Source organism: Notamacropus eugenii, chromosome 4, assembly GCF_028372415.1.
Source record: "Notamacropus eugenii isolate mMacEug1 chromosome 4, mMacEug1.pri_v2, whole genome shotgun sequence".
NCBI lineage: Eukaryota > Metazoa > Chordata > Mammalia > Diprotodontia > Macropodidae > Notamacropus > Notamacropus eugenii.
In genome coordinates, this window is record NC_092875.1 from 36,971,733 (window position 1) to 36,997,179 (window position 25,447).

At 46.8% G+C, this 25,447-nt stretch overlaps 2 protein-coding genes across 14 annotated transcripts in view; one reads left to right on the forward strand and one right to left on the reverse strand.

The window, feature by feature from the left end:
* The window catches only part of TMEM120B (transmembrane protein 120B), a 44,277-nt gene extending 26,876 nt beyond the window's left edge, over positions 1 to 17,401 (forward strand). For 3 of the 4 annotated variants that reach the window (XM_072600534.1, XM_072600532.1, XM_072600535.1), the window contains 7 exons: positions 2,859 to 2,948; positions 11,240 to 11,305; positions 12,029 to 12,090; positions 12,740 to 12,832; positions 13,991 to 14,055; positions 15,117 to 15,185; positions 15,550 to 17,401. In XM_072600534.1, coding sequence (XP_072456635.1) covers positions 2,859 to 2,948; positions 11,240 to 11,305; positions 12,029 to 12,090; positions 12,740 to 12,832; positions 13,991 to 14,055; positions 15,117 to 15,185; positions 15,550 to 15,660 — 556 coding nt within the window. In that variant the 3' untranslated portion in view covers positions 15,661 to 17,401. The remainder of the gene's footprint in view (positions 1 to 2,858; positions 2,949 to 11,239; positions 11,306 to 12,028; positions 12,091 to 12,739; positions 12,833 to 13,990; positions 14,056 to 15,116; positions 15,186 to 15,549) is intronic. The other variant, XM_072600533.1, reaches the window with a different exon arrangement.
* The window catches only part of RHOF (ras homolog family member F, filopodia associated), a 53,165-nt gene continuing 45,076 nt past the window's right edge, over positions 17,359 to 25,447 (reverse strand). For all 10 annotated transcript variants that reach the window (XM_072600538.1, XM_072600539.1, XM_072600546.1 and 7 more), the window contains 3 exons: positions 21,369 to 21,478; positions 19,808 to 19,942; positions 17,359 to 19,128 (listed from right to left, as the gene is read on the reverse strand). In XM_072600538.1, coding sequence (XP_072456639.1) covers positions 18,964 to 19,128; positions 19,808 to 19,942; positions 21,369 to 21,478 — 410 coding nt within the window. In that variant the 3' untranslated portion in view covers positions 17,359 to 18,963. The remainder of the gene's footprint in view (positions 19,129 to 19,807; positions 19,943 to 21,368; positions 21,479 to 25,447) is intronic.

Consider the following 25,447-nt stretch of genomic DNA (forward strand, 5'->3'; position numbering starts at 1 on the left):
ATCATTTCTTATAGCACAATAGTATTCCATTACATTCATATACCATAATTTATCCAGCCATTCCCCAGTGGGTGGGCATCTCCTCGATTTCCAGTTCTTGGCCACCACAAAGAGAGCTGCTATAAATATTTTTGTACATGTGAGACCCTTCCTGTTTTTATGATCTCTTGGGGGTACAGCCCTAGAAGCGGTATTGCTGGGTCAAAGGGTATGTACATTTTTGTAGCCCTTTGGGCATACTTCCAAACTGCTCTCTAGAATGGTTGGATCAGCTCACAGCTCCACCAGCAATGAATTAGTGTTCCAACTCTCCCACATCTTCTCTAACATTTATGATCTTACTATTTTGTCATGTTAGCCAATCTGATAGGTGTGATGTGGTACCTCAGAGTTGTTTTGATTTGCATCTCTAACCAATAGTGATGTAGAGCATTTTTTCATATGACTGTAAATAGTTTTGATTTCTTCCTCTGAAAACTGTCTGCTCATATCCGTTGACCATTTATCACTTGGTGATTCTGTATATATTGCATCCCACCGGTGGATTGTAAGCTCCCTAGGGAAGGAACTGGGATTTTTTTTGGGGGGGGGGGGGTCTTTGTCCCCAGTGCCTAGGCCAGTGCTGGCACATGGGATGATATTGGACCTTGAATTTCATTGAGGGAGAGTGCTTCCTGGTCAGGAACTTCCTCCAGCAAAGAAGACCTGTATCTGCTCTGCAGTCCCTAATGTCTTGCCCAGGGTCTCACACAGCGTTTCATGCCTGGCACATAGTAGGCCTTTTATACATGCTTTCTGGATTGAGTTGCCTCGAAGACCCAGAGAATAAGAGGACCATGCTGCCACATCAACATTGAATTTCACACTTGAACCCCCCCACACACACACACCACTCCCACCCCTCTCTACCTCCTACCTCTTCAGCAAAAGGAGGCAGATGCATTTATGGTTGACCCTTTGTTGGAGATGTTTGTAAAGGGGATGTTCAGGTACAAGGGATCTCTGCTGTGTAGGCAGGCCCTCCACTGATACACATCTCAACCCTCCTCTGACAGGCCTTTCCATCCTGTGATCTTGTGATATCTGTGAGCTTCCATAAATCCATCACAGAAAACCTTTCCAATATTTTGACACAGATTTTCCTTAGTTCTCTTAATAATCCCTGGCTATCAGTGCCATCTGTTAACAGATTTGGGTACATGGTGTTCGTATCAAACAATCAACAAGCATATATTAAGCTCCTACTGTGTGCCAGACACTGTGCTAGGCTTTGAAACTACAAAGACAAAAATGAAACAGCCCAGCCTTCAAGATGCTTGTATTCTAATGGAAGGAGGGCAGGGAAGGAGAGGAAATATTCATAAATAGATATAAACAAAATATATACAGGTTAGAGAGGAGGTAATCTTAGAAAGAAATAAGCCTTATTCCCTCTGCAGCAAGAGAACAGTGCAGAGAACGTGATGAAGAAAGCCTTAAGTGTCTTTTTGTCCTGCTTCTTAGACTTTGGAGTTTCCCAAAATTCCTGAACTGTCTCGATAGACGCTGTTAAAATTAGATCTTTGTTTTCTAAACCACATATCTGGGCCGGGGAGTGGGGGACAAGGCCCAGGATTCCCGGGAGGTGCTGTTTCAGAGAGTGGTTAACCCCCTGGCAGCCAGCACAGTTGGCTATGAGAACTCTACTTTCTGGGGGCTGCCCAGAACTGATGCCCTCTAATGCCACAGGGCATTTGGCTCATACCATTCAGAGTCTTTCCCTTGGATTATGGGCTTTCAGTAAAGAGTTTTAACCATCTGCATGTCCAAATAAAGACTCTTGTCATTCCCTCCACCACCAACCCTAGCCTTGGGCTGGGCCAATTGCTTTCCCTGTTATAGAAAGGAGGCTGGAAGGAACCTCAGAGGTCTGCTAGTTCATCCTCCTCTTTTTACAGAAAGGTCAGCTGAAGCCCAGAGAGGAAAAGTCAATCAATCAATCGAGATTTCTCAAACCCCCTACTATGAGCTAGGGACAGCTAGGTGGTACAGTAGATAGAGTGCTGATCCTGGAGTCATGAAGTCCTGAGTTCAAATCCAGCCTCAGACGCTAGCTGTGTGACCCTGGGCAAGTCGCTTAACCCTGTTTGCCTCAATTTCCTCATCTGTAAAATGGGAATAAGCATACACCTTAGGATTGTTGTGAAGCCCAAATGGGACAATAGATATAAAACAGAGATATTAAATGCAGGTCAGCAAAACTCTCCGGTGTAAGCCCAACCAGATTAAAATTAAGTGGGAAAAGTTTAACAAAATAATCCAAAAGATAACACAGCATAAATAATGCTATTTTATGGTTTTCTAGAGTGGGAGCAGGGATCCGTTTCTATTTGAGTTCTACACTGAACATTCTTTAAAGTACTACGTGAATGCTCGTTAATATATCGTAGTGATGGCTAGCACGGTGGGGAGAGTGAAGGGGCTGGATGAGTCGGCCTCGGTGGTTCATTCATCTCAGACTTAGGTCAGGTTTCACTTTCCCCATATGTAAACTTAAGAGGTCAAGTTAGATGGCCTCTGAGGTCACTTCCAGCTCCAAATGGTCCTGTGATATTGTCACTTCCTCTCTCTGAGCCTCAGTTTCCTCATCAGTCAAATGAAGGAGTCAGACTCATTGTGATCTTGGGAAACATGAGAACTTTGTGCCCATCTTCCCAACTCAGGAGACAACCTTGCTGGCCACTTGCTGGTCCTTCCCCAAGGAAGGAGAAAGAGAGAATCTCATTCACCCAGTTCCTTTCAAAGTTTCCACCTCATGTTCTCCCCCACCTGGGAGGTCAGACATCTCACCTCCCCACACTTGCTTCTCTCTGCCCTAGAGTCACCGATGAAGTGTTCAACTTTTTGCTGGTCTGGTACTACTGTACACTCACCATCCGAGAAAGCATCCTCATCAGCAATGGCTCCAGGTACTGAAGGCCTCCCAGGGCCTCGGGAGAAGGGGGGAATCCTAAGGGAGAGGGGACAGAGGACGAGATGGTCCTTGGGTCACAGGACTGTGGATCTGGCAGTGGGAAGGGAGCTGAGAGGACATCGGGTTCAGCCTTTTCACTTTTCAGATGAAGTGACTTGCTCATGTCTTACAGTTAATAGGGAAGGAGTTGGGAAGAAGCCTTAGCATTCCTTTTAGTGTGGGGGACTGTGGCTGGTTCATTGTCTTTCTTCCGCTTTTGTGGGCGAGTTGGTAACAATGAATAGTTTTCGACATTTGTGATGGAATAGAATCATTTAGAGAAAGTGCTAAAGCAGCTGAGTGAGCCTTGGATTTGGGAACCAAAGGACTCGAGTGACCTTTATGACCCTGGATAATCAATCATTAAGCAGTGACTCCGAGCCAGGCACTGTGTTAGGCCCTGGTGACACAGAGACAAAAAAGCAACCAGTCCCTGCTGCCCTCGGGGCTGACGCACTATTTAAACCTGAATAATGTCAGTGTCATTTGAGAAGGGACCGAGCTGTGCCATCAGCCAGGCAACGTTTTTTCAAGTGGCACTGTGTGCCAGGCACTGTGCTAAACACCCGGGTTACCAATACAACCCTTGCCCTCAGGGACCTAAAAAAGGAAAAAGTTGCCTTAATTGATCCCTGAGGCCCCTTCCAGAATCCATTAGTGGGGAGGGGACACTTCCTTTTCTGATTCCAGAAAATTCTGACTCCACCTCTCTTTTTTTTAGTTTGCCCCTCCTTTTCTGATCATACTTGTTCACTCTCCCTCTCCCAGCTTGAAAAGTCCCCAGTTTTTCCTCCAGTTAGGAATCGGATGACCTAATTTTGTTTCCTGGTTTTCCTGTTTTTTTTCTGTTAATTAATTGGTGTTATTTGGTTAATTGTTTTTCATGTGATAAAATCTGTCTTCCCCTGTATTTGGGGTTCAGTGCCAAAGCTGAGGAAGTTGACTGGTCCCAATTTGTCAGGCAGTTGATGTATATCATTTGATAAACTGATATTCTCAGAAGTGAGAACCTTTGCTCATCTTTCACCTGTCATAGTTTTGCCTTTAAGGAGGCCAGGTGGTGCGGTAGGTAGAGTGATCCTGGAGGCAAGAAGATCTGAGTTCATTCCTGCTTCAGGCACTTAATAACTGTGGGACCCTGGGTAAGTCACTTCACCTCTGCCTCAGTTTCCTCAAATTCTAGCTCTTATTGTCTCTGGCCCCTTTTAGCCAGATGATGAATCTGTGATTTTTAAGGGGTCTTTCCAGCTCTAGGATCCTGTGTCTAAATGTGTGGCTCAGCCTCAGTTGCTGAGACAGAGGTGGCCTCGTGCTGAGGGCCCAGATCCTCATCTGAAGACCCCTTAGGCAGCACAGAGGGTTTTATTTTTTTAAGGATTGAAAAAGAACAGCTACACCCTCTGTAGGCTAAATACACACACCCTCCAAATTTATGTACTTGTTTCATCTAGACCTAGGATTTCATCCTTTCCTGGATGCATATCCACTACTTACTGGCTTTCCTGAGATACCGAGAGGAAGAGGGATTTACTATGGCTATTATGTGACGGGTGAGATTTGAACTCAGGTCTTCTTGACTCTGTCCACAATCCCACAATGTCATGTTCAAGTGTCTGTAGATACAATGGTAATTAGTAATGTATTCATTAATTTAAAAGCTCTCCTGAATTTGGACACTTTTTGTCATCATGGATTTTCTCAATCAGCAGGTGCTAATAGGACAGATAGGTGGTCAGGTAGAAAGCACACTAGACCTAAAGTCAGGAAACCCTGAGTTCAGACATGGTCTCTGTGTGACTTACTAGCTCTGTGACTCTGGGCAAGTCACTTCACCCTGTCTGCCTCAGTTTCCTCATCTGTCAAATGAACTGGAGAAGGAAATGGCAAACCATTCCAGTATCTCTGCCAAGAAAACCCCAAATGGGGTCATGAAGAGTCGGGCATGACTGAAATGACCAGAGAGGTGTCATCATATGGGAATGTGGAATTCTTTGGTAAGAAAAGTGTTGGAAGCCGCTGTGGTGGAAAGAGCTCCGAGTGGATTGACGGTGAAGCTCACTTTTGATCTTCCAGCAGAGAAGTGGTGGGCTGTGAGTGAGGAATGGGGTGTAGATTTTCAGACATAGTTATTGTGTTGATTTGATTTACTTGAGTTTTTTTTATTTGCCACAAGGAAGAATTCTCTTGGGAGTTATTGGGAAGTGATAAGAACCTCAAAAAAACATTTAAAAAGAAAAAAAAAAGCCATTGATCTGAGAATGAAAAGATCTGAGCCTGTGGCTCCTACCATGAATAAACAACAAGCCCTTTGGGGAAGGTCATTACTCCCTTTGTGAGTAAGATGTAAGAATGTCCTGGGCCTCTCCACCATGATGGCGCTTGTACTGGTCAGCCCAAGAAGACTTGGTTCTTCTTTCTCCCTTACTCCCCATCCTACTTATGGATTCAGCATCTCTCGCATGCATCAACTTCCTTCTGCACACATCCTCCAACCTAGTTCAGACTCTTAACCACTTTCTTAGACTATTGTAAGAGCCTTTGGTTGACCTCCCTGCCTCCAAGCTCTCTGCCCCTGAGTCTACATTCTGTATAGCTGCCAGGTTGATATTCCTGAAATACAGTTCTGACCATGTTCCTCTGTTCCTCAAAAATATTCTGTGGCTCCCTAGTGCCTCTCGGATAAAAATATTAAAATTCACAGTCTTCAGCATCTCACTTAAGGCTCTCCACACTCTAGCTCCCACTTATTTTTTCAGGTTTTTTTTTTTTTTTAATCATTCTCTGTTTAGGTTGGACTGGTGTACTAGCTGTTCCTCTTACATAACCATTCTATGAGCTATCTCCAAACCTTCGCATAGATGAGCCCCTAGTTCTAGTCATCCAGTCTTTTGGAATCCCTGGCTTCCTTCAAGCTACGGCTCAGGCTTTAGTACTTTAAGAGACCTTTCCTCAGACACCCACCTTTTTTTTGGCCACACCGAGGGGACTGGGGATGTGCAATCAGGGTTAAATGATTTGCCCGGGGTCACACAAGTGATAAGTTTCTGAGGTAGATTTGAGCTCAGGTCCTCCTGACTTCAGGACCAGCTATCCCTAGCTGCCCCACTTCTTAAAATTCCTCAGTATTATTTTGTGTATCCTTTGTAGTGTCTTGTCTGTATTCTACTCTGGGAGAGAATATAAGCTCTTTGAGGGGAAGAATGATCTAACTTTGGTCTTTTTTTTACCCCAGTACCTAGCACAGAGCTGAGTACACAGTAAGTGCTTAATGTATGTTTACCAAAATGAATTGATGACAGAAAGTAGCCTTGGATTCAGTAACCCTTTAAATGCCCACTCCATCTGTGATCATTTGAAAAATGGTAGCCTAGCTAAAGGCATTTTTGTGTATGTATGTGTATGTGTATATATTGTATATATACAGTGGTGAGAAGACCCGAGGCCAAATCCTGCATCTCACACACACACCATGGGAAAGTTCCTTAACCTCTCAGTGCCCTGGCAGCTCTTACATCATCACATTCTTAGAATTATAGGTGCAGATATGGAAAGAACCTCAGAGGTCATATAGACCCCTGTGTCCTCTTTGCCCCATTGTACAGATGAGGAGACTGAGGCCCAGGGAGTTTTAGGTGATTTGCTCAAGGCAGCTAGTAAGTGGCATAGTTGGGATTTGAACCCAGGTCTTTGGACTCCAAAGCCTGGCCTCCTTCTCAACTAACACACTAGAGAACAGTTGGAACTCTGCATCAGTTGAAGGAATTTCCTTATAGAGGACCTCTCTAAATTCATGAAAATACAAAGTCCAAACTGAAAAAGAAATCTAGATACATGTCTGAGAACAGGGTATTTATTCAGCCTACAGAATTATGGATTTATTTATGGATTTTCCATGTGAATTCACGGGCCCCTTGAAATCACTCTTTAATCCTCTAGAGTCCTGAGAGTCACAGCTTGGAACTGATTACAGTGCATGATCATGGAAAGAAGACTTGGCTAGAATCTGAGACTGTTGGAGCCACAAGACACTTTAGTAACTGTCTGGCCCAGTCCCCTCATGTTAAAGATTAGGCCTCAAGAGAAATGACTTGTCTAAGGACATACTGTGAGTCACCAGCAATGCTAGGGCTGGAATCTTGGGCTCTTGATCCCCCTCCACCCCATGGCTGTTTCCTTCCTGTATTGGGTTCCATATTTGACTCGTTTTTTCATGAGTCATCTCCATCCCTTCTGTTTTCCTTCTTAAAGGAACAATCCACTCCTCCCTTCCCTTTTTTGCCCCCTTTAATTGTCTGGGGAGGCATGGCGAGGAGTTCAGCCTGTTGGGATGTGAGTATGGTATGTCACCTGGTGATGTAATACATTCTCATATCTTTCTGGGGCCAGTCAGTGCCCTGCTTTTCCATAACTCTGAGAGCTAAGGTGACCAAAAGGTGAAGATAAATGGTTAACCCTTTTTTTTTTTCACAAGGTATCCTTAGGAGGCCAAGGAACTCCATAGATAAATGGCCTTGGAGAGTAGAGCCAGTAGAGGAGGTCATCCTAGATGTGTGTGCTGCCATCCTTGTTTCTGGGAGTGATGAGAGGGGAGGGAATCTGGTCACTCTGCACTGGAAAGCCCTGTATGAGCAATGGGACTGTAGAGATGGTGCCTGTCGTGGTTGGCCTTATACATAGGTTGTTCAGTTGTTTCCATTGTCTCCAACTCTTTGTGACCCCCATTTGAGTTTTCTTGGCAAAGATAGTGGAGTGCTTTGTCTTTTCTCCTCCAGCTCATTTTACAGATGAGGAGACTGAAGGAAACAGGGCGAAGTGACTTGCCCAGAGTCACACAGATAGGAAGTCACACAGAGACCAAATTTGAACTTAGGAAAATGAGTGTCTTTCTGAATCCAGACTTGGCACTCTGGCCACTATGGTGCCACCTAGCTGCCCCTGGGTATACACAGAGAGCACAGCTAAATGGGATGATTTGCTAGAAACCACCAAGGTGTCTCTAATCCTCAGACCCCAGAAATCTGTTTGAAATACTTGAAATTCCACCTTTCCTAGGGATTAAAATGGTGAAAACATAAGTATCCCCAAGTGGAATGACCCCAAGAGGAAGGCATCATCAGTGGTTAGCTGATTTCCCTAGATCTATTATAGAGGGCAGGAAGGTGGCTCAGTGGATAAAGCGCTGGGCCTGGATTCAGGAAGACCTGAGGTCAAATCCAGCCTTTGTGACCCTGGGTAAGTCATTCACTTTTGTTTGCCTCAGTTTCCTCATCTGTAAAATGAGGCTTTACACTTATCTCATTGGGTTCTCACCAAAACCCTGGGAGATAGGCGATATTATCCACATTTTACAGATGAGGAAACTGGAGAACGGAACAATAGACTGCTCCCGTATTGTTGCCAAGAAAACCCCATGGACAGTGCCATGCAAAGTCGAGAAGAATCTCGCACAACAGGATGTAAACTAGAGGGCAGAGGCGTCTTGGTTCTTGCCTTTTTATCTCCAGGGCCACTGGCAGGGCCTGGCTTGTAGGAGGTGCTCCATAAATTTGAGTTGCGATGGTTTCTGGGTGTGATTCAGAGATGGAACAGATGAGTAGCAACTCCTCAATGATGACTTGGGTCATCTGGAATAATAAGAGCTGGAAGGGACTTTGGGGATTATCAGAGCCCCCAGTCTTTTCATTGGGCTTGCCACAATTCCTGGCACACAGCATGTGCTTAGTAAGTTTTCATTGCTTGATTGAATAAATTCAGAGATTTATAGCTGTCTAGTGTAAACTCTTCATTTTACAGATGAGGAAACTGAGACCCAGAGAGGTTGTCACTTGCCCGTGGTCATATAGTATCAAAGGCAAGATTTGAATCCAGATTCCCAGCCTTCTCTCCCCTATCTTTTTTTTTTTTTTAAATAGATTGGAAAACAGGCCAAGAGAGTGGAAATAGCTGGCTCAGGGTCACAGATTTAGTTTATGGCTGAGCTGGGGTGATCATGTAGGCCTCCTGACCCCCCATGTCCAGTTGTCTTTCTGCCACTCCATGTTGTCTCCCTTCTCCCCAGGACAGGAATGAGAAAATACTGAAAGAAGATATGAAGGTTCTCAGAACAGATAGGGCTGACTTGGTGTGGCTCCGAAGGATATATCAAGGAGCAAAGGGTGGAAATGACCAAGGCCTTGCAATGTGAGGCTTGTTAGAAGGAATTCGGGACAGTTAGCCTGGAGAGGAGAGAGGTGTGGGGACAACTCTGGCTGTCCCCAAGTGTAACGGATCACCTTGGGAGGAGGGATTCCCCATCCCCAAGTCTGAAGGATGACTCTTTTTTTCTCTGTGTCATGAAGGAAATTCATATTCAGATATGGGGAGCATTCCACAACCTTGGAGGCTCTTCCTACTTGAGATTCTGTGATTCTTTGAAATTGCAAGGAGTCAGACTTCAACTCAGTAAAGACCAAAAACAGAAACATTTCCTGTTCTTGAAGAATTTACATTCTGTTTATAAGCCTTGGAATTGTTTAAGGATAGAATGAGCTTCTAGGAAAGGTAGTGAACTACTCATCATTCATATTGAGGCTGGATGTTTACCTGTCAGGAAGAGTGTAGAGAATCCCTGGAATAAAAGGAGAGGAATGTCAGACTAAATTATCTGAGTTTGAGTGGTGTGGGCGACCTGCCCTGAGAGGTTGGTCAATCAGTTGTCAAGCATTTATTAAACACCTATGATGTGCCAAGCACTATGAGAAACACTGGGGATGCAAAGAAAGGCCCCAAACCCCAAATTAACCAGTCCCTGCTTTCAAGGAGCTCCCAGTCTAATGGAGGAGACTGTGTAAAATAACTAGGTGTGAACAAGACATAAACAGGATAGGTTGGGATAGTCTCAGTGGGAAGGCCCTAGCAATAAGAGGGATTGGGAAAGGCCCCTTATAGAAGGGGAGACCCTAGCTGAGATTTGAAGGAAGCCAGAAGTAGAAGGATGAGGAGGGAGAGGGTTTTAGGCATGGGAGACAGTAAAAATGCTCAGGAGTTACTGCCACCCCGTTGGGTGGTGGAATTGACTGAGATTGTGTTGAAAAGGTCTTAAATGGAGCAGAATCAGTTAGTATGAGCAGCTGGAGTGGTGCCTGAAGTCAGGAAGACGTGAGTTCAAATCCAGCCTTAGATGCTCACTAGCTGTGTGATCTCATTTGATCCATACAACCACCCTTGTAGGTAAATGCTATTATTATCCCCATTTTACAGATGGGGAAAACGAGGCAGACCTATGTTAAGTAACTTGCCCAGGGTCACACAACTAGTAAGTGTCTGAGGCTGGATTTGAACTTGGGTCTTCTTGACTCTAGGACCAGCATTTCATCTCTTTTTTCCTCCATTTGAACCTGGTCAATACTGGTTCCCAAAGTCTGTGCCATGGACATGGTCCAGAAACTCATAGTCTACCTGTGAAAACATGCTTGACACACACGAAATTGTCAGGGAGGAATATGAGTTAGGATATGGTCTGTTTGGACAATTTAACCCTGACCCTCAGTCCAGCAAGGATTTTTCTGGACTTGGTGGGGGTCAGGGAAAGTGCTCCCTGGTGCCCCCTGGGGTAGAGCTGCCAGGGGGGTGTCAGAAGGCTAGGAATGTCTCAGTGTCAGACTTCAGGGACTGGTAACACAGGCTGATGCTTAGGGTCTGACCCTAAGGGTCTGAGAAGCTGCTGCCTAGAAAGGTTGCCCAGGTAGGCAGTGGAGGAGCTGTGGTTTGAACCCAGAGCCCCGGCCTCCAGAGGCTCTTGGTGAACTGTGATTGGAAGATGTGCAGATAAAAGTAGTTTGACTTCACTGGTGATTTCCCACATCCCAGAGAGGGAGAGGTGTGTGTGTGTGTGTGTGTGTGTGTGTGTCTGTGTGTCTGTGTGTGTCTGTGTGTCTGTGTGTGTCTGTGTCTGTGTGTCTGTGTATCTGTGTGTGTCTGTGTGTCTGTGTGTTTGTGTGTCTGTGTCTGTGTCTGTGTGTCTGTGTATGTCTTTGTCTGCTAGGTGCCTTTCTGTGGTCAGGGGCCCAGCATAGCATCCCCACCTGGAGAATCCTCCATTTCAGTGGCTCGTCCCATGCTGGGATTGCTCAGCAAAAGCCCCTAAATATAGCCTGATTTTGATCTTGTCAGAGATGTCCCTGGAGGTGGGACATGAAGGGGGACCTTCATCTTCTCACTTGATCTCCCTCACCCTAAGCTCCCTTTCTTTCTGTCTTTCTTTCCAAGAATTAAAGGCTGGTGGGTGTCTCACCACTACGTCTCCACATTTCTGTCCGGGATAATGCTGACCTGGTGAGTTCTCTCTCCACCTCCTGTCCCTGCTCAGGGATTGTGGGGGGGAGGGCTGGGGGATAAGAACATCCTAGGCCAAACTTAAAATTCAGGATCTGCTTGGTAAACAGGATCAGGCTGGACTGGGATGGATCCAGATGGGAGGGCCATTAAGGACATAGCTCCAAGACAAATCCTTGGCTAAGGAGCAAGGGAGTGAGTCCGTGGGCCTGAGGCTGGCTGCTCCCGGAATTGGGAGCCCAGAATGAGAGCCATGACCCCTCTTGGGTTTCTCAGGGAATGAAGGTTTAATGTTGGGCCTGTGCCTCCAGACGCAGAGGTAAAAAGCACAGCTTGAGGAGAAAATGAATGCAGCGGAGGGAGAGAACAGAAAAGGAAGGGGGGAGAGCAGAGGAGAAAAAACAATGAGGGAGCAGAATGAGAGAAGGGAGAGGAGAGAGAAGACAACAGGAAGGACGTCCTCGTCAAGGGGCCTGGCCCCAGAGGCTTAGGGGATCAATGAACTGGGAGGCTCTGCTCTTCTGTGACCTCGGGATTGGGGTATTGGGTGTCTCTGCCAGAGAAGGGACACCAGAGCCCGTCACATCTCTTCTTGCTCTGTGTGTGTCTGGCTCAGGGGCCTGGTGAGTGCATGCTGGACAAATTGGTGGTGTTGACATTTCTGATTTGACAGTCCAGTCTCCTTTTATTTATTTATTTTTTCACTTTTTTCCTTCCCTCCAGGCCAAATGGACTCATCTATCAAAAGTTTCGAAATCAGTTTTTAGCCTTTTCCATCTTTCAGAGTGAGTGTCTCTTTCCTTCCCCTTTGCCTAAGGTAGGGTCTCCCCTTGGTAGCAGATGAGGGTTCTGTTCTCAGCTGCCATCTGTATGTCAGAGAGGGAATTGGGGTCAGGGTGGACCTGGGGAAAGAGTAGACCAAGGTGCCTGGATTAAGGTTCAGGGGAGAGGAGACTGCTTTTTCTTCCAAAATCAGCCCCTCCCAACATCATGAGGTAGGCTGGGAGCCCCAGTATTGACCTGTTGAGTTCCTTCTGAGCCCTGACCCAAAGGCTTCCTCTCCCTGACAAGGTCAGTGCCTTCTAAGTTTTCAGGAAATGAACTGAAAACATCTGTTTGCTCTTGTAGCCATGGAGAACTGCCTTGGGGTAGGATTAGGGTTGAGGTGGGCCCCTCCCATAAACTCCCCCTTAGTGTGAGCCTTTGAGGAGGTTGCAAGAAGAAAGAACTCTAACTCAGTCAGAGGATCTGGGTTCAAATCTCACCTCTGATACTCCCTAAATGACTCTGGGTAGGTCACTAAATTTCTGAGAACCTCAGTTTCCTCATCTGGCTTCTGAGCTCCCTTCCAGCTGGAGTTCTGTGATGTGGTGACCTCTTCCTGGGAGCTGTCCTCTCCAGGACCACAGATCCTCACCCTCTGTTCCTCTGTAGGCTGTGTCCAGTTCTTACAATATTATTATCAGAGTGGATGCCTGTACAGACTCCGGGCTCTGGGGGAAAGGAATCATTTGGACCTCACAGTGGGTGAGTACCGCAGCTGCTGAGGGCCCATCTTTGTAGAAAAAATAAAGGTTTTATTAAAAGTTGAACATTGGATATCCCAACAGCCAATGGCATTTGTTTAGGAAGACTTAAAAGAATTTAATGTGAGATTAATCATAACTTTTCAGGCATTCCTTCCAGGGCCTCAGTGGGTCTCTTTGTCCGTTCATTCTCATTTCACTTTTCCTCTTATTGAGTCCAATTTGATTTCACTGGTTAGATGCCTGAGATTCAGCACTCAGCTTTTATCACTTACTGTCTGTGGGATTTTGGGAAAAGGGTGCGGCTTTTCGGGGCTCACATTTCCTTGTCTCTTAATTAAAAGGGCCGCACTAGAATAGTGGTGGCAAATTCAAATAAAAATAAAACTAGGGATCCTCATGGGCTGCTTATTGACCTAGAAAACCGCATATTAACATTATTGTATTGTATTTTGATTTATTTTGTTAAATATTTCCCAATTATGTTTGAATAGAATTGGGGCCACATTTGGGAGCCTTGTGGGCCAAGTTGGGCTGAGTATTTGACCCTGGACTAAAGAATCTCAGAAATCTGTTGTGGCTTAGAAACCACGATCCTGTGACCTCTGTTTTCTTTTAGAACTGTCACAGAATAATGATAATCACAGATTTTTTGTTGTTCAAAGGTTTACAAAGCATTTTCTACCTAATTCACAGTTGAGGAAAGTGTATAAGGAGGCTGAGACTGGTTGAGTGATTTTTGCCCAGAGTCAGTTCATAAATGGCGCAGTGGATAGAGCGCTGGGCTTGGAATCAGGAAGACCTGAATTCAAATTTGGCCTTAGACACTTACTAGCTATGTGAACCTGGGCAAGTCACTTCAGGCTGCTGGCCTCAGTTTCCTCATCTGTAAAATGAGATGGAGAGGGAAATGGCGAACCACTCCAGTATCTTTGCCAAGAAAACCCTAAATTGGGTCATGGAGAGTCGGACGTGACTGAAATGACTGAACACCTGTCATATAGCTCTTGGATAATTGAAAGAAACCAGAAAAGAAGTGCAGGTATAGAGAGAGACAGAGAGACAGAGAGAGGTTGGAAGGAGGGTGTCTGCTGCCGTTAAACCCCATGATGTGTAAGGGACTTCTTCCTGTCTTCCGACTCTGTGTTCTTTTCCATAGAGGGATTCCAGTCTTGGATGTGGAGGGGCCTTACTTTTCTCCTGCCATTCCTGTTCTGTGGTCACGTAAGTCACCCTGGGGACCTCTGGCCTTGTGTTAATCTGTGCTGCAACTGGTCTGGGCGATGGGCTCATCACAGCAGGGGCTTGGTGTGTGGCTGACATGGCAGTCATGACAGCAGTAGTGATAATAGAGAGACAGTAATGATGATGATGATGATGATGGTCCAGTGCATGAAGAGCTGGCCTTGAAGTCAGGAATAAATAATAATGACAGGAACAAGTCACATTGGTCTAGCACTTACAGTGTGCCAGGTGCTTTACAAATATTATCTCACTTGACCTCCCAACAATCTCAGGAGGTCAGTGCTGTTATTATCCCCATTTCACAGACAAGGAAACTGAGACTCTCTGAGACTACGTTGCAGAGCCAACACACTGGTCTTGGTTGGTAGAGGGAGTTTCCACACCTGGGAGTTCCTGGTACCAATAAAATCGGTCCATTCCCTATCACCTGTCCCTGATAATAAAATAATAGCACACATTGCTGTAATGTTTAAGAGATCACAAATTCTCTGGTTAGGGCCCGAAGCCTCTAGAAGAAGGGGGGGGGGTCTTCATCTGGAGTCCACAGATTCCCCAAGAGGCCTGTGGATCAATTTCAGGGGGTCTATTTGTCACAACAAGGATATAATAGTAATAGAGTGCTTTGAGGTTTGTACTTCGTGTATTATCTCATTGAATGGGAAAAATGAACATTTGTTTCAGTCTAATTAGTTTTTTTTGTGCTCCCTGGTATCTGAGTAGTGGCCCAGAGCATTCCCCAGCCTGCCTACATAAGAGGTCTGTAAAACAGACAAGGCTAAGAAGCCTTGGGTTCCACCCTGGAAGCCACCTGCAGCCCAGTGGGGGTGGGGGTGGGGTTAGGGATGGCCCACATGTGCCATGCCAGCACATTGGGCCTGGTTCCTAGTTGGCTGTACCACTGCCTTTTGGTCCCCACTGGGGGAGAATGTTGAGGGAGCGGAACAGGGACTCCATACTCCAATTGAGGTTCAAATTATTTCTTTCCCCTGAGTCTTTGGAAGCACCCATTCTGATAGTAAGGGAGGTTTCTCTCTCTCCAGTTCTGGCAACTTTATAACGCCATCACGCTGTTTGAGCTCTCTACCCACGAAGAATGCAAAGAGTGGCAGGTAAGGGGGATTGCTGGGGTAGGGATGGAAGCCCAGGTGCCCTTCCCGCCATTGCCCTGGGGCTTGCTCTCCCGAGATCTCCACATCAGTTGGAGTAGGGGAAAGTGTGAGATGCAGGACAACTCGCCATTTGGATTTGAGAAACAGGTGCCCATGAGTGAGGAGGGGGTCTGCCCTCTTGTCCACTTTACATTGACCCTATGGGCTAGGGAGCAGCAGTGTGGGCTGATTGGAGTGGGGGCATGAGAAGAGGCATTCAGTCCCTGCATGCAGAGACCCACCACAACGAGAAACTTGGCACAGAGCCCTCGCCCACCTCCCGGACCTGTCTCAAGGCTTCTCCCTCTCTGTCCGCTTCTCCCAGGTCTTTGTCTTAGCCATCACGTTTCTCATCCTCTTCCTGGGCAATTTCTTGACCACGCTCAAAGTTGTACATGCCAAACTCCAGAAGAATAGACAGAAGATGAAGTTATGAGCAGCCATGCCTTCTGTGCCCTGGCGCCCCTGGACGCTGACCCAGCTGGGGAATTCCAGGGAGACCTTGTTGTCTTGGGCACCGTTCCCCAGATGGCTCCTCTCCGGGGAGCAGGCTTTGGGACCTCCGTCTCGCCTACCTGGAGACTAGAAGAATGTGAACCCTTCCATTCAGTATTATCCCAGACCTGTGCCCCCCCCAGTCTAGATGCCTGGTTCCCTGTTTGTGTCTATTTAAGACCGGGCCTTCCCCACTTTCCTGGAATCAGACTTCTCTTGCCCTCATAGCTGCCAGCCAACAGTCCCTTCATAGGGGGCTCTCCCCGCCTCGAGCTGTACAGGAGCAGAAGAGCAAGCATGTTTCAGCATCTCCCCATGTTTCAGATTTCTGTTTGGAGGTGAACTTTGGCTCTGCCCTGCTGTTTTAGCACAAGAAGATGGAAACGGGCAATGAATCCTTCAGTGTCCTGTGGGCCTTTTCCCCCCTCCATGGGAATGCTGCTACTCCCCCAGGATCCTCCTCTCTTCCTCCTCCTTACCCCAGTGTGGGTCATTTACTGACGTCCTAGAGAACCACTTTATGTCCTTGTCATCATCATCATCATCATCATCATCATCATCATCATCATCATCATCATCATCATCATCTCTAGGCCTCTCTCCTCTCTGCCTGTCTCTGGTGGCAGCGTGCCTCCTGGAGCCAAGCCCTCGGTGACTTCTCACTCCCCTGCCTTTCCTTGGGACTTCCTTCCCCTCTCCTTATACCTCCCAACATGTTTGTGTTGGCGAGAGAGGGGATGAATGTTTACAAGATAAGACACAGACTCCTGTGCGTGTGCCTGTGGCCCCGGTGCACGTGCCTGTGGCTCCACCGCCAGTCTGCTGGGTATAATGGAAAGAATATTGGATTTGGAGACAAATCCTGGCTGTCACTTAACTGAGCATCGGCTATCTATTTCCTCCTCTTTGGTCTTCCATCCCCTACTCTTTTAAAGGGGGCTGAGAAAAAGATCCTTGAGGCCCCTTCCAGCTAGGATTCTAAGGCCACCAACTCCCTTTCAAGCCCTTAGTGCCCCTTTGTAGGGCCTTGCATGCCCACCTCTCACCTAGACTAGCTGCTTGGGTCTGATCTTCCAGAACCGCTGCTTCTAAAGAATGAACGGCAATTCTTGAGTGGCACCAGCAGAGGGTGCTGTGGGCCACTGGATGTGAATGGGTTTGACGTTGGGGTGGGCAGAGGGGTGGCTGAAACACAGCTCCCCAACTCTGGATGCTCCCTCCTCATGGTCAGTGTAGGCACACTCAGGGAAAACTGGGCCTGGGCTAGAACTCTTAAGAACTCTCCTCCAGCCAGCCTTAATGTCCTAGGAATGCCGGCTCCTGGGAGACATCATTTGGAAGGTGAATTTAGGGGAGGGAATAGCAGAAGGTGGGAGGAGAAAGCCAAGTAGAATCTGAATGTTGATCTGCTGTTTTAAGGGATCTGGCATCTGTGGTCCCCTCCTGTGGGTAATTGAGAATTGATTCTATTTGGGTGGTGGCCACACATAAGCATCTCCCCTTTCCCCTAAGCACCGCCATCTTGGTAGGGTCAGGGTGCAGGTGGCTATGACCAGCCAGCGCCAGCCTCAATCTCCCCCCAAATTCTTTCTCCTCCCCCACCTTCCTAGTTTTCAGATGACCGCTCCTTCCCAGATGCTGGGATGATTTCCGTTTTTAATAAAAATTCTCACTTGTCTGAAGTCTGCTTTCTTTGAAAGGATGGGATTTAAAGGGAGATGCATCAGTAGAGACGGCCACTCCTATTTGAGGCAGCAATTCTACCTGCTCAGTATGGCCTAGCAGGGAGGGGAGCTCTGTAGACTCCAGCCCTGACCCTGTTGACCCATTCCAGGGACCCTTTGTTGGAAGAAGAGGGGTATTCCTGGGCCCTGGCTTCTGATCCTTTCTCCAGAACTCAGAACCTCACCCCAGAGCAGAGAGGATGGGAGTATCTGTGATTAATCCCCTCTTCCTCCCAGGGCCTCAGTTTGCCCAGCTGTACAGTAAGCAGCAGAGTAGGCCATATCCCAAGAGGAGAAAATGTGAGACACAATCGTGTTTGAGTAGGAGGAAGAAAGGCAGGATGGTGGTTTCTGTCTGTGACTCTCTGATAGGCTCAGGGTTCTGGGTGCAGGAAGGAAGAGGGAGCAGGGCATGTTATCTTAGCCACCCAGGCTTTAGGAAATTGGAAGGGGTGCTCCTGGAGGGGGCTTGTTTGAGGCACAATGAAAAGGGTTCCTGGCTATCTGCCTCCCAGACATTAGTGATCCTTCCCACTCAATGGTCCTTTTCCCAACCAAGTAACAGGTCCTTCCTGGCCAAGTATTATATCTTTTGTACCAGTGGTGGTTTTTAATGTCAAACTGAATGTGGCCAAGATGGTGTGAGAAAGGGGCTTTGGGAATTCCAGAGTCTTTGTTAGGCTTGCCTCTGACTTCCTGTATGTCAGTTGGGTGACAAATAGACTCGGCACGATAGGGTTTCAGAGAACAGCTAATCCAACCTGTACCCGTACAGGAAGACCTCAGCGAAAATCCACCTAGACAACCATCCATCTTGCCAGTGATGGGCTTCGGCCCCTCCAAGCATCTCATCCAGGAAGCTTCTCCTCTCCCAGGCCACATCTGGCTTCCCTTGTGCATTCTCCCTGAATCAGTCCTGTGCTTAGCCCAGAGGGCTTGGTTGACCCCCTCCCCCCCACTCCATCTCCCTGGGATGAAGGGTAAAAATAGAGCTGCCTCTGTGGTCCCCTTAACAGGTGGGACCCAAGCAACGGCTCCTTTCTCCCCAGTGCCTGATAGAATTGGAGCTCCTTGAGGGTAGGGATTGTCTTGTTATCTTTGTAACTCCATCACCTAGCACAGAGCCTGTGCTATGTGGTATGTAGGTAAGGTACTTATTGATAAGCGAATGTGGATAGATCACCTGAGCTGGGCAGCCTCCAAATCCTGTTTTCAGCATGAGGGCCAAGCCCAAGAGACTTGTTGGGCATCATTGGCTCCATCCAGGCAGAAAGGAATCACTCAAGGCTGTGTGTTCCATAGGAGGCACTCTGTGCCCTTCTCTGGGGAATTTCGCCAGCTCTGGGCTGACTCGGAGCTAGAAAAGGAGTCGCCTGGGGATGGGGTCTAAGATCCCTTCCCAGAGCTGTTCTGGTGTCACCCTCCCCCCTCCCTCTCCAGCCACTAGCTCCATGGGAGACTGGAGAGACAAAGAGGGTCGGCCCAGCCCGTCCAGGGACTGTCTGGGACCTGGGGGCCCATCACAGCAGCAGACAGATATGCCGTTTCTTCTTTCTTTGGGCCTTCTTTAGGGCACTAAGGGCGACCTTGGTGGCCTCTCGGAACACGTCCTCCACGTTCTCCCGGAACTTGGCCGAACACTCCAGGTACAGGGCTGCTTTCATCTGTTGGCATGCACTCTCACCCTGTGGGGAAAGCAGGGTCCAGTATTAATCACTAGAAGCTCAGGGACAGGGGGGAGGTACTTGGGCCAGGTAACCCTGGGCTTGGGAGATTAGCTCTGGCAGGAAACCTCAGTTTCCATCCCCCCTCCCCAATGATCCTTCCAACCCTACTTCCTCAGCCTGGTGCAGTTTGGGAGGATTACATGTGATGGGTGATGAAAGAGATGGAAACAGTTTGTGGATTGGCCAATTGCTCTCTCCTTCTCAGCCCCAGATGCTCCCTGTCCTCTCCACGCTGGGACTGGCCCTCACCAGTCTGTGTTGATGGAAAATAAAGGACTGTTTGTCGTGGGGCAGGTGCTGGTCCCATAAAGGAGCTCAGCTTCTGCCAGATGAATATCTGATAGGCTGTAAGGAGGGGCAGCCCAGAGACAGAGGGAGAAGGATGGGGAGAGAGGGGGGGGGGGGGGGGAGGGAGAGAGAGAGGACGAAGGGAGAGGGAGGAGAGAGATTTTAAAATAGCAGTAGCACCTAAAAGTGGGAGCATTGACAGGATTCCTCCAACCACCCCCGATGCCCTGAGACAGACCCTCTCATGATTCTTCAACCCCAGTTCATGCAAGGGTAAAGTCTCTAGAGAACCGTGCTCTCACTGATCGGGAAGGGACCCGGATCAGAGAAGTCTCCAGCCTCCACTGACCTGGGCATAGGTGATGGGTTCTAGGTCAGCAGCTCTTAGCTTCCGCAACTGCTCCTTGTCCTTTCGCAAGTCAGTCTTGCAGCCGATGAGCACCATAGGTGTCCCATGGCAGAAGTGAGTGACCTCAGGGTACCACTGTAGAGGGGTGGAGTAGATAACATAGATAGCATAGGGGAGTGGGAGCATCAGAGCAAGTGCCCAGAACAATGGATACTGTAAGATCCAGATCTTGAGCTCAAGAGACCTCAGCGGCTAGCTCAGTCAACCTGTCATTCTACAGATGAACTTGAGACCACAAGGATGGGATGGGAATTGTCCAAGGTCACTACGTAGTGTCATAAATTTAGAGCAGGAAGTGACTTTAGAGATTATCTAGTCCACCCTCCTCAATTTTACAGATAGGGAAACGGACCTGTGGAGAGGATTTGCCTCCCAAATCACAAGGCTGTAAGAATTTGACCCCAGGCCCTTTGATTCCACAGTGTCCTCCCAAATCTGTGATTCAGGGTAAAGGTTGGTAAAGATTTGAATCCCAGCCCTGTTACCTTCTTAACAGACCTTAACTGAGCCACTTCCCTCTAGGTTTCAGTTTTCTCATCTGTAAGATGATCTCTAAGGGCTTATTTTGCTCTAAATACTAATTTACTAAAGGACCAGACCTGTGATTTCATTGGTATATGACACTGAAATGAACATTGACATATTGCCAAATGAGGAAACTCCTTTTACCAATGCACATTGACATTTCCTATGCAACTTATAGTCTCAGAATGTTGCCACTAAGGTGGGTGCTATTGTCCCCATTTTGTAGATGAAGAAACCGAGTCTGGTGAAGGTGAAGTGACTTACCCAGAGTTACACAAAGTTACCCAGTGTTATTAAAGGAAGGCTTCGAAGCCAGATCTGGGTCTTGAGCCTCACTTTTACCCTACCTCTCAGATAGTAATAGTAATAACAGTATAATACTTATACATTGTTTTAAGGTTTGCAAAGCATTTTACATGCATTATTTTACTTTTACACCAACCCATGTTATGGATGAAGAAACTGCATCAGAGAGGGGTGAAGTGGTTTGTTCTAGGTCTCTGACTCCTGGTACCATCACTAAGTATTTTTGTGACTTTAGCCAATTTGTTAATCTCTCTCAACCCCAGTTACCTCATCTGAAAAATGAGGATGATGATCTTTGCCCTACTCACATCTTAGGGTTGTTGCAGACTACAACCCTGAAAGTTCTGTCTGAAGGAAGTAAGTTGTGATTCCCATGATCTCTGAGCAATCATATGGTGGCTATGTACTGGGCTCAGCCTGGCTCTAGGTTGGGGCTATGGGAAGAATCCCTGCTTCTGGGGACCTTGTAGTTTTCAGTCATATTTCATAATCCCAGACTCTACCTGCTACCTTCTTTCTAGCAGGAACTTTCCATGGTGCTGAGTTTTCCCACCAACCTCACCCAGTGACTTGCAGAGGGTCAGGATCGGGGACCAGGGCTCAGAGCTCTCCTGAGCTCTCTCTCTTTCTGGCCCTTAGAGTTGGAGGTTGTGGAGAACAGAGCCCTCACCTTAATGAGCACATTGTCATAACTGGTGGGGTTCATGACATCGTAGCAAACGAGGACAAGGTGAGTGTTCTGGTACGACAGTGGACGAAGGCGGTCATAGTCTTCCTGACCTGAGAAATAGGGATAAAGAGCAACCAAATGCCATTCAATCCTACCATACTTGACCAAGAATTTCCTTTATAACGTTGGTCAGTTGTTTTCAGTTGTGCTCAACTCTTCACAGGCACAATGACTGGCACATTTTGTTATTCATTGTTGTTCAGTTGTGTCCAACTCTGTGACCCTATTTAGGGTTTTCTTGGCAGAGGTACTGGAGTGGTTTACCATTTCCTTCTTCAGCTCATTTTATAGGAGGGAAAACTGAGGCAAACAGGGTTAAATGACTTGCCCAGGGTCACATAGTTAGCAAGTATCTGAGACTGGATTTGAATTTAGGTCTTCCTGACTCTAGGTCAAGCACTCTATCCACTGCACCACCTTGTTGCCTTTTATAACATACACAATAAATTTTTGATGAAGTGGTCAGCCAGTCTCTGCTTGAAGAACTCCAGTGGTAGGAAACCCATTACCTTCTAAAGCAACCCAGTCTCCTTTTGGGTGGCTCAGGTGATTGGGGAGGTTTTTCTTAGCCTGAATACGGGTTCTGCAACTTTCACTCCCTGCTCCTCTGGCCACTGGGGCCCAAGAGAGTAAGCCTCTCAGGTAAAAATGATGATACCAACAATCTACCATTTGTGTTATGTATGTATATATGGTCTATACAGAATGTGTGTGTGTGTGTGTGTGGAAGGGGGGGAAGAGAGAAAGAGAGGAAGGAGGGGGAGAGAGGGAGGAGGGGGAGAGAGGCAGGAAGGAAAGTGTGTAAATAGAGGGTGATTTGGGACAGAGGACATTAGAATTTGGGGAGTGGAGCAAAGGCTTTCATGGACATAGTGAAAGACGCTGAGATGAAACATGAAGTGTCACATGCTAAGGACTGAGTGAAGTCCAGTTTGACTGGATTGTGGGGCTGGAGAGATGGGTTGGGGCCAGATTGTGAAAAGTTCTAAAAGTGAAATGGAGGCATTTATATTTTATCTCAGAGGCAACAGGGAACCACAGGAGGTCACAGAGGAGGGGTGGGACATGGTCAGGTCTTTGCTTTAGGAAGATCACTTTGGCAGCAATGTGGAGTTTGGAGTGGAATGGGGAGAGAACGGAGGGTCAGACCAATGAGGATGCTGCTGCAATATTTTAGGAGAGAGGTCTGGGCTAAGGTGGCAGCTGTCTGAGGGGAGGGGAGGCTCAGATGCTGGAGACGTGGTGGAGGTGGAATGGGACTGAAGGGAGGGTGATGTGTCCAGGAGATGACTTAGGTTGCAAACCCAAGGGCCTGAGAGTAGTGTCTTCTACAGAAAGCAGGCAGTTTGGAACAGGGGAGGGTTGGGGGCACGTTGGATTATGGACATGCTGAGTTTGAAATGTCTGCAGTACAGCCCAGTTTGAGAAGTCCAATAGGTAACTGGGGGTGTGAGGCTGAGAGATGATAGTTAAACCCCCATGGAAACTGATGATGGGGGAGGGAGAGGGGGGAGGGAGGGACAGAGAGAGAGGGAGAAAAAGAGGAGGTAGACAAAGACAGAGAAGAGATCAGAGAGAGAGAAGAGAGAGTTAAAGGGAAAGAGAAAAGAAGAGAGGAGAGGGAGAAGGAAAGAGACAGAGACAAACGGAGAGACAGAAACAAAGTCAGAGACAGAAGAGAGAGACAATATGCACAGCAACAACCACAGTGTGTGAGAGTTTTTTCTGGTAGACTTAGATTTTTGTAATAACACAAGAACTTCTTACCAAAAAAAAAAAATCCCAATGGAGGATCTCAAGGCAAAATGCCTGCCACACTCAGAGAGAGAAATATGGAAGTCACTCACATATTGTAGCAGATCATGTTTGTGTATGTGTATGTGTTTGTGTATCATGTTCTGATTTGTTATACGATTTCTTTCATTTATCTTAGTCTGACTACATAGCATGACTATAGTGAAAATATACTCAATAGGAAAGTATATGTAGAATCTATACAGAATTGTATGCAGTCGTGGGGAGGGAGGGGGGTAGTGGGGAGTAGGTGGGGAGGGATAAAATCGCAATTGTATGGCAGTGATTGTTAAACATTACAAAATAAAAAAAAAAAGAAGAGAGACAAAGACAAAGAAAGAGACAAGAGGAAAGGAGAGAGAAGGAGAGAGAGAGGAGAGAGGGAGAAATAAAGGCAAGAAGGGGGAAGGGGAGATAAGAAGAGGAAAAAGAGAAAGTCCAGGACAGAACATTGAAGGAACACAACAGTTGGGGGCCTCATATGAATGATGAACCAGCATAGGAGCCAGAGAAAGAGCTGGGTCAGGCAGGAAACAGCTGGTTGACACAAGGGATAGTGTGAACCTTGGAATCAGGAAGATCCGAGGTTCAAACCACACCTCTGACACTTATAAGAGGTGGAACCATAAACAAGTCAATTAACCCTTATCTGCCTCAGTTTCCTCCTCTATAAAATGGGGATAATACTAGCATTTACTTCACAAGGTTGTTGATAAGATCATACAAGATAACTTTTGGAAAATACTTGGCAGACCTTAAAGAGCTACATAAATTCTAGCTGTTGTTACTAGTACCAGAAGAGAGCACTGTCCTGAAAATCCAGAGAGGATAGGTTACCCGGAAGAGGAGTGCAATTAGTGAATTGTGTCAACTGCGGCAGAAAACTCCAGGATAAGAAGACCCATTGGATTTGGCAATTAAAGGATCACTGGCAACTTTGGAGACAGCAATTTCAGTTGAGTGATGAGGTTGGAATCCAGTTTGCAAAAGGTTGAGGAATGAGAAGAAAGGATGTGGAAGCAGCAAGTGTAGTCAGTTTTTTCCTAGGAATTTGAGAAAAAGAGGGAGCTAGAGGAGAGCAACCTGAGGGGATGACAGTCCCATAAAGGCTTTTTTTTTTTTTTAAATTTAAAGAGTGGGAGATGTGTGTGTATGAAAGCAGTAGGAAAGGGACCAGTAGATAGACAGTATATTTCCCTTCTTCACTCTCCCTGCTGGCCTTCCTGGCTTCCTTTAAGTCCCAGCTAGGATCCCACCTCCTCCAGGAAGCCTTCCCCAACCTCTCTAAATTCCAGTGCTTTACCTCTGTTAATGATTTCTTGTTTATCCTGCATACAGCCTGTTTGTACAGATTTGTTTGCATGTTTTCGCCCCTTATTAGACTGTGAGCTCTTTGAAGGCGGGGACTGTCTTTTGCCTTTTTTTGTATCCCTAGCTCTTAGCACAGTTCCTGGCACACAGAAGGTGCTTAATAAATGTTTATCAATTGACTGAGAGGTTAAAGTCTAGCAAGAGTAAGAAAAGAATCAAGGTTACAACCCGCCAGAGAAGATGGGAGGGATGGGATCCAGGGCACATGTAGCAAGAAAGGCCACCTCTTTGTCAGAGGCTGGAGGAAAGGAGTAGAGAAGGCGGTCAAAGATTTTGAGATGGAGATGGAGAAAAGAGGAAAGAGAATAGCTTTTATATAGTACCTACTATGTGAGAACTGTGCTAAGCATTTTCTACAAATATTATCATCTCATTTGGTCCTCACAACAAGTGTGCAAAGTAGGATGCTTTTATTATCGGTATTTTACAGTTGAAGAAACTGAAGCAAACAGAGGTTAAGTGACTTGTACAGGGTCACACAGCTAGTAAGTGTGTGAAACTTAATTTGAACTCAAGTCTTCCTGATTTCAGGACATTACACTACTTGCTGCCTCTGCTTCTCACTAAAGAAGCAAGATCTTCTGCTGAAGGGTGGGGAAGGAGATGTATGGGAGAGTTGAGGAGGGAAGAGAAGGTTTGAAAGAGTTCCTATGGGGAGTCAGATATAGAATCAGTTTTGGAGAAATAAAAGAATTTCCTTACTGCAGTGAAGATGGCTACTATGGGTACCAGTCAATATGCAATTTGTATGTATCAGTATGTACAAGATGCATGCAAGCCAATGAAGGGAGAGTTTGTCAGCAGGAGGCAGTGTGGGGTGGGAGGAAGGGAGGGGAATCAAGAAGGACACTAGG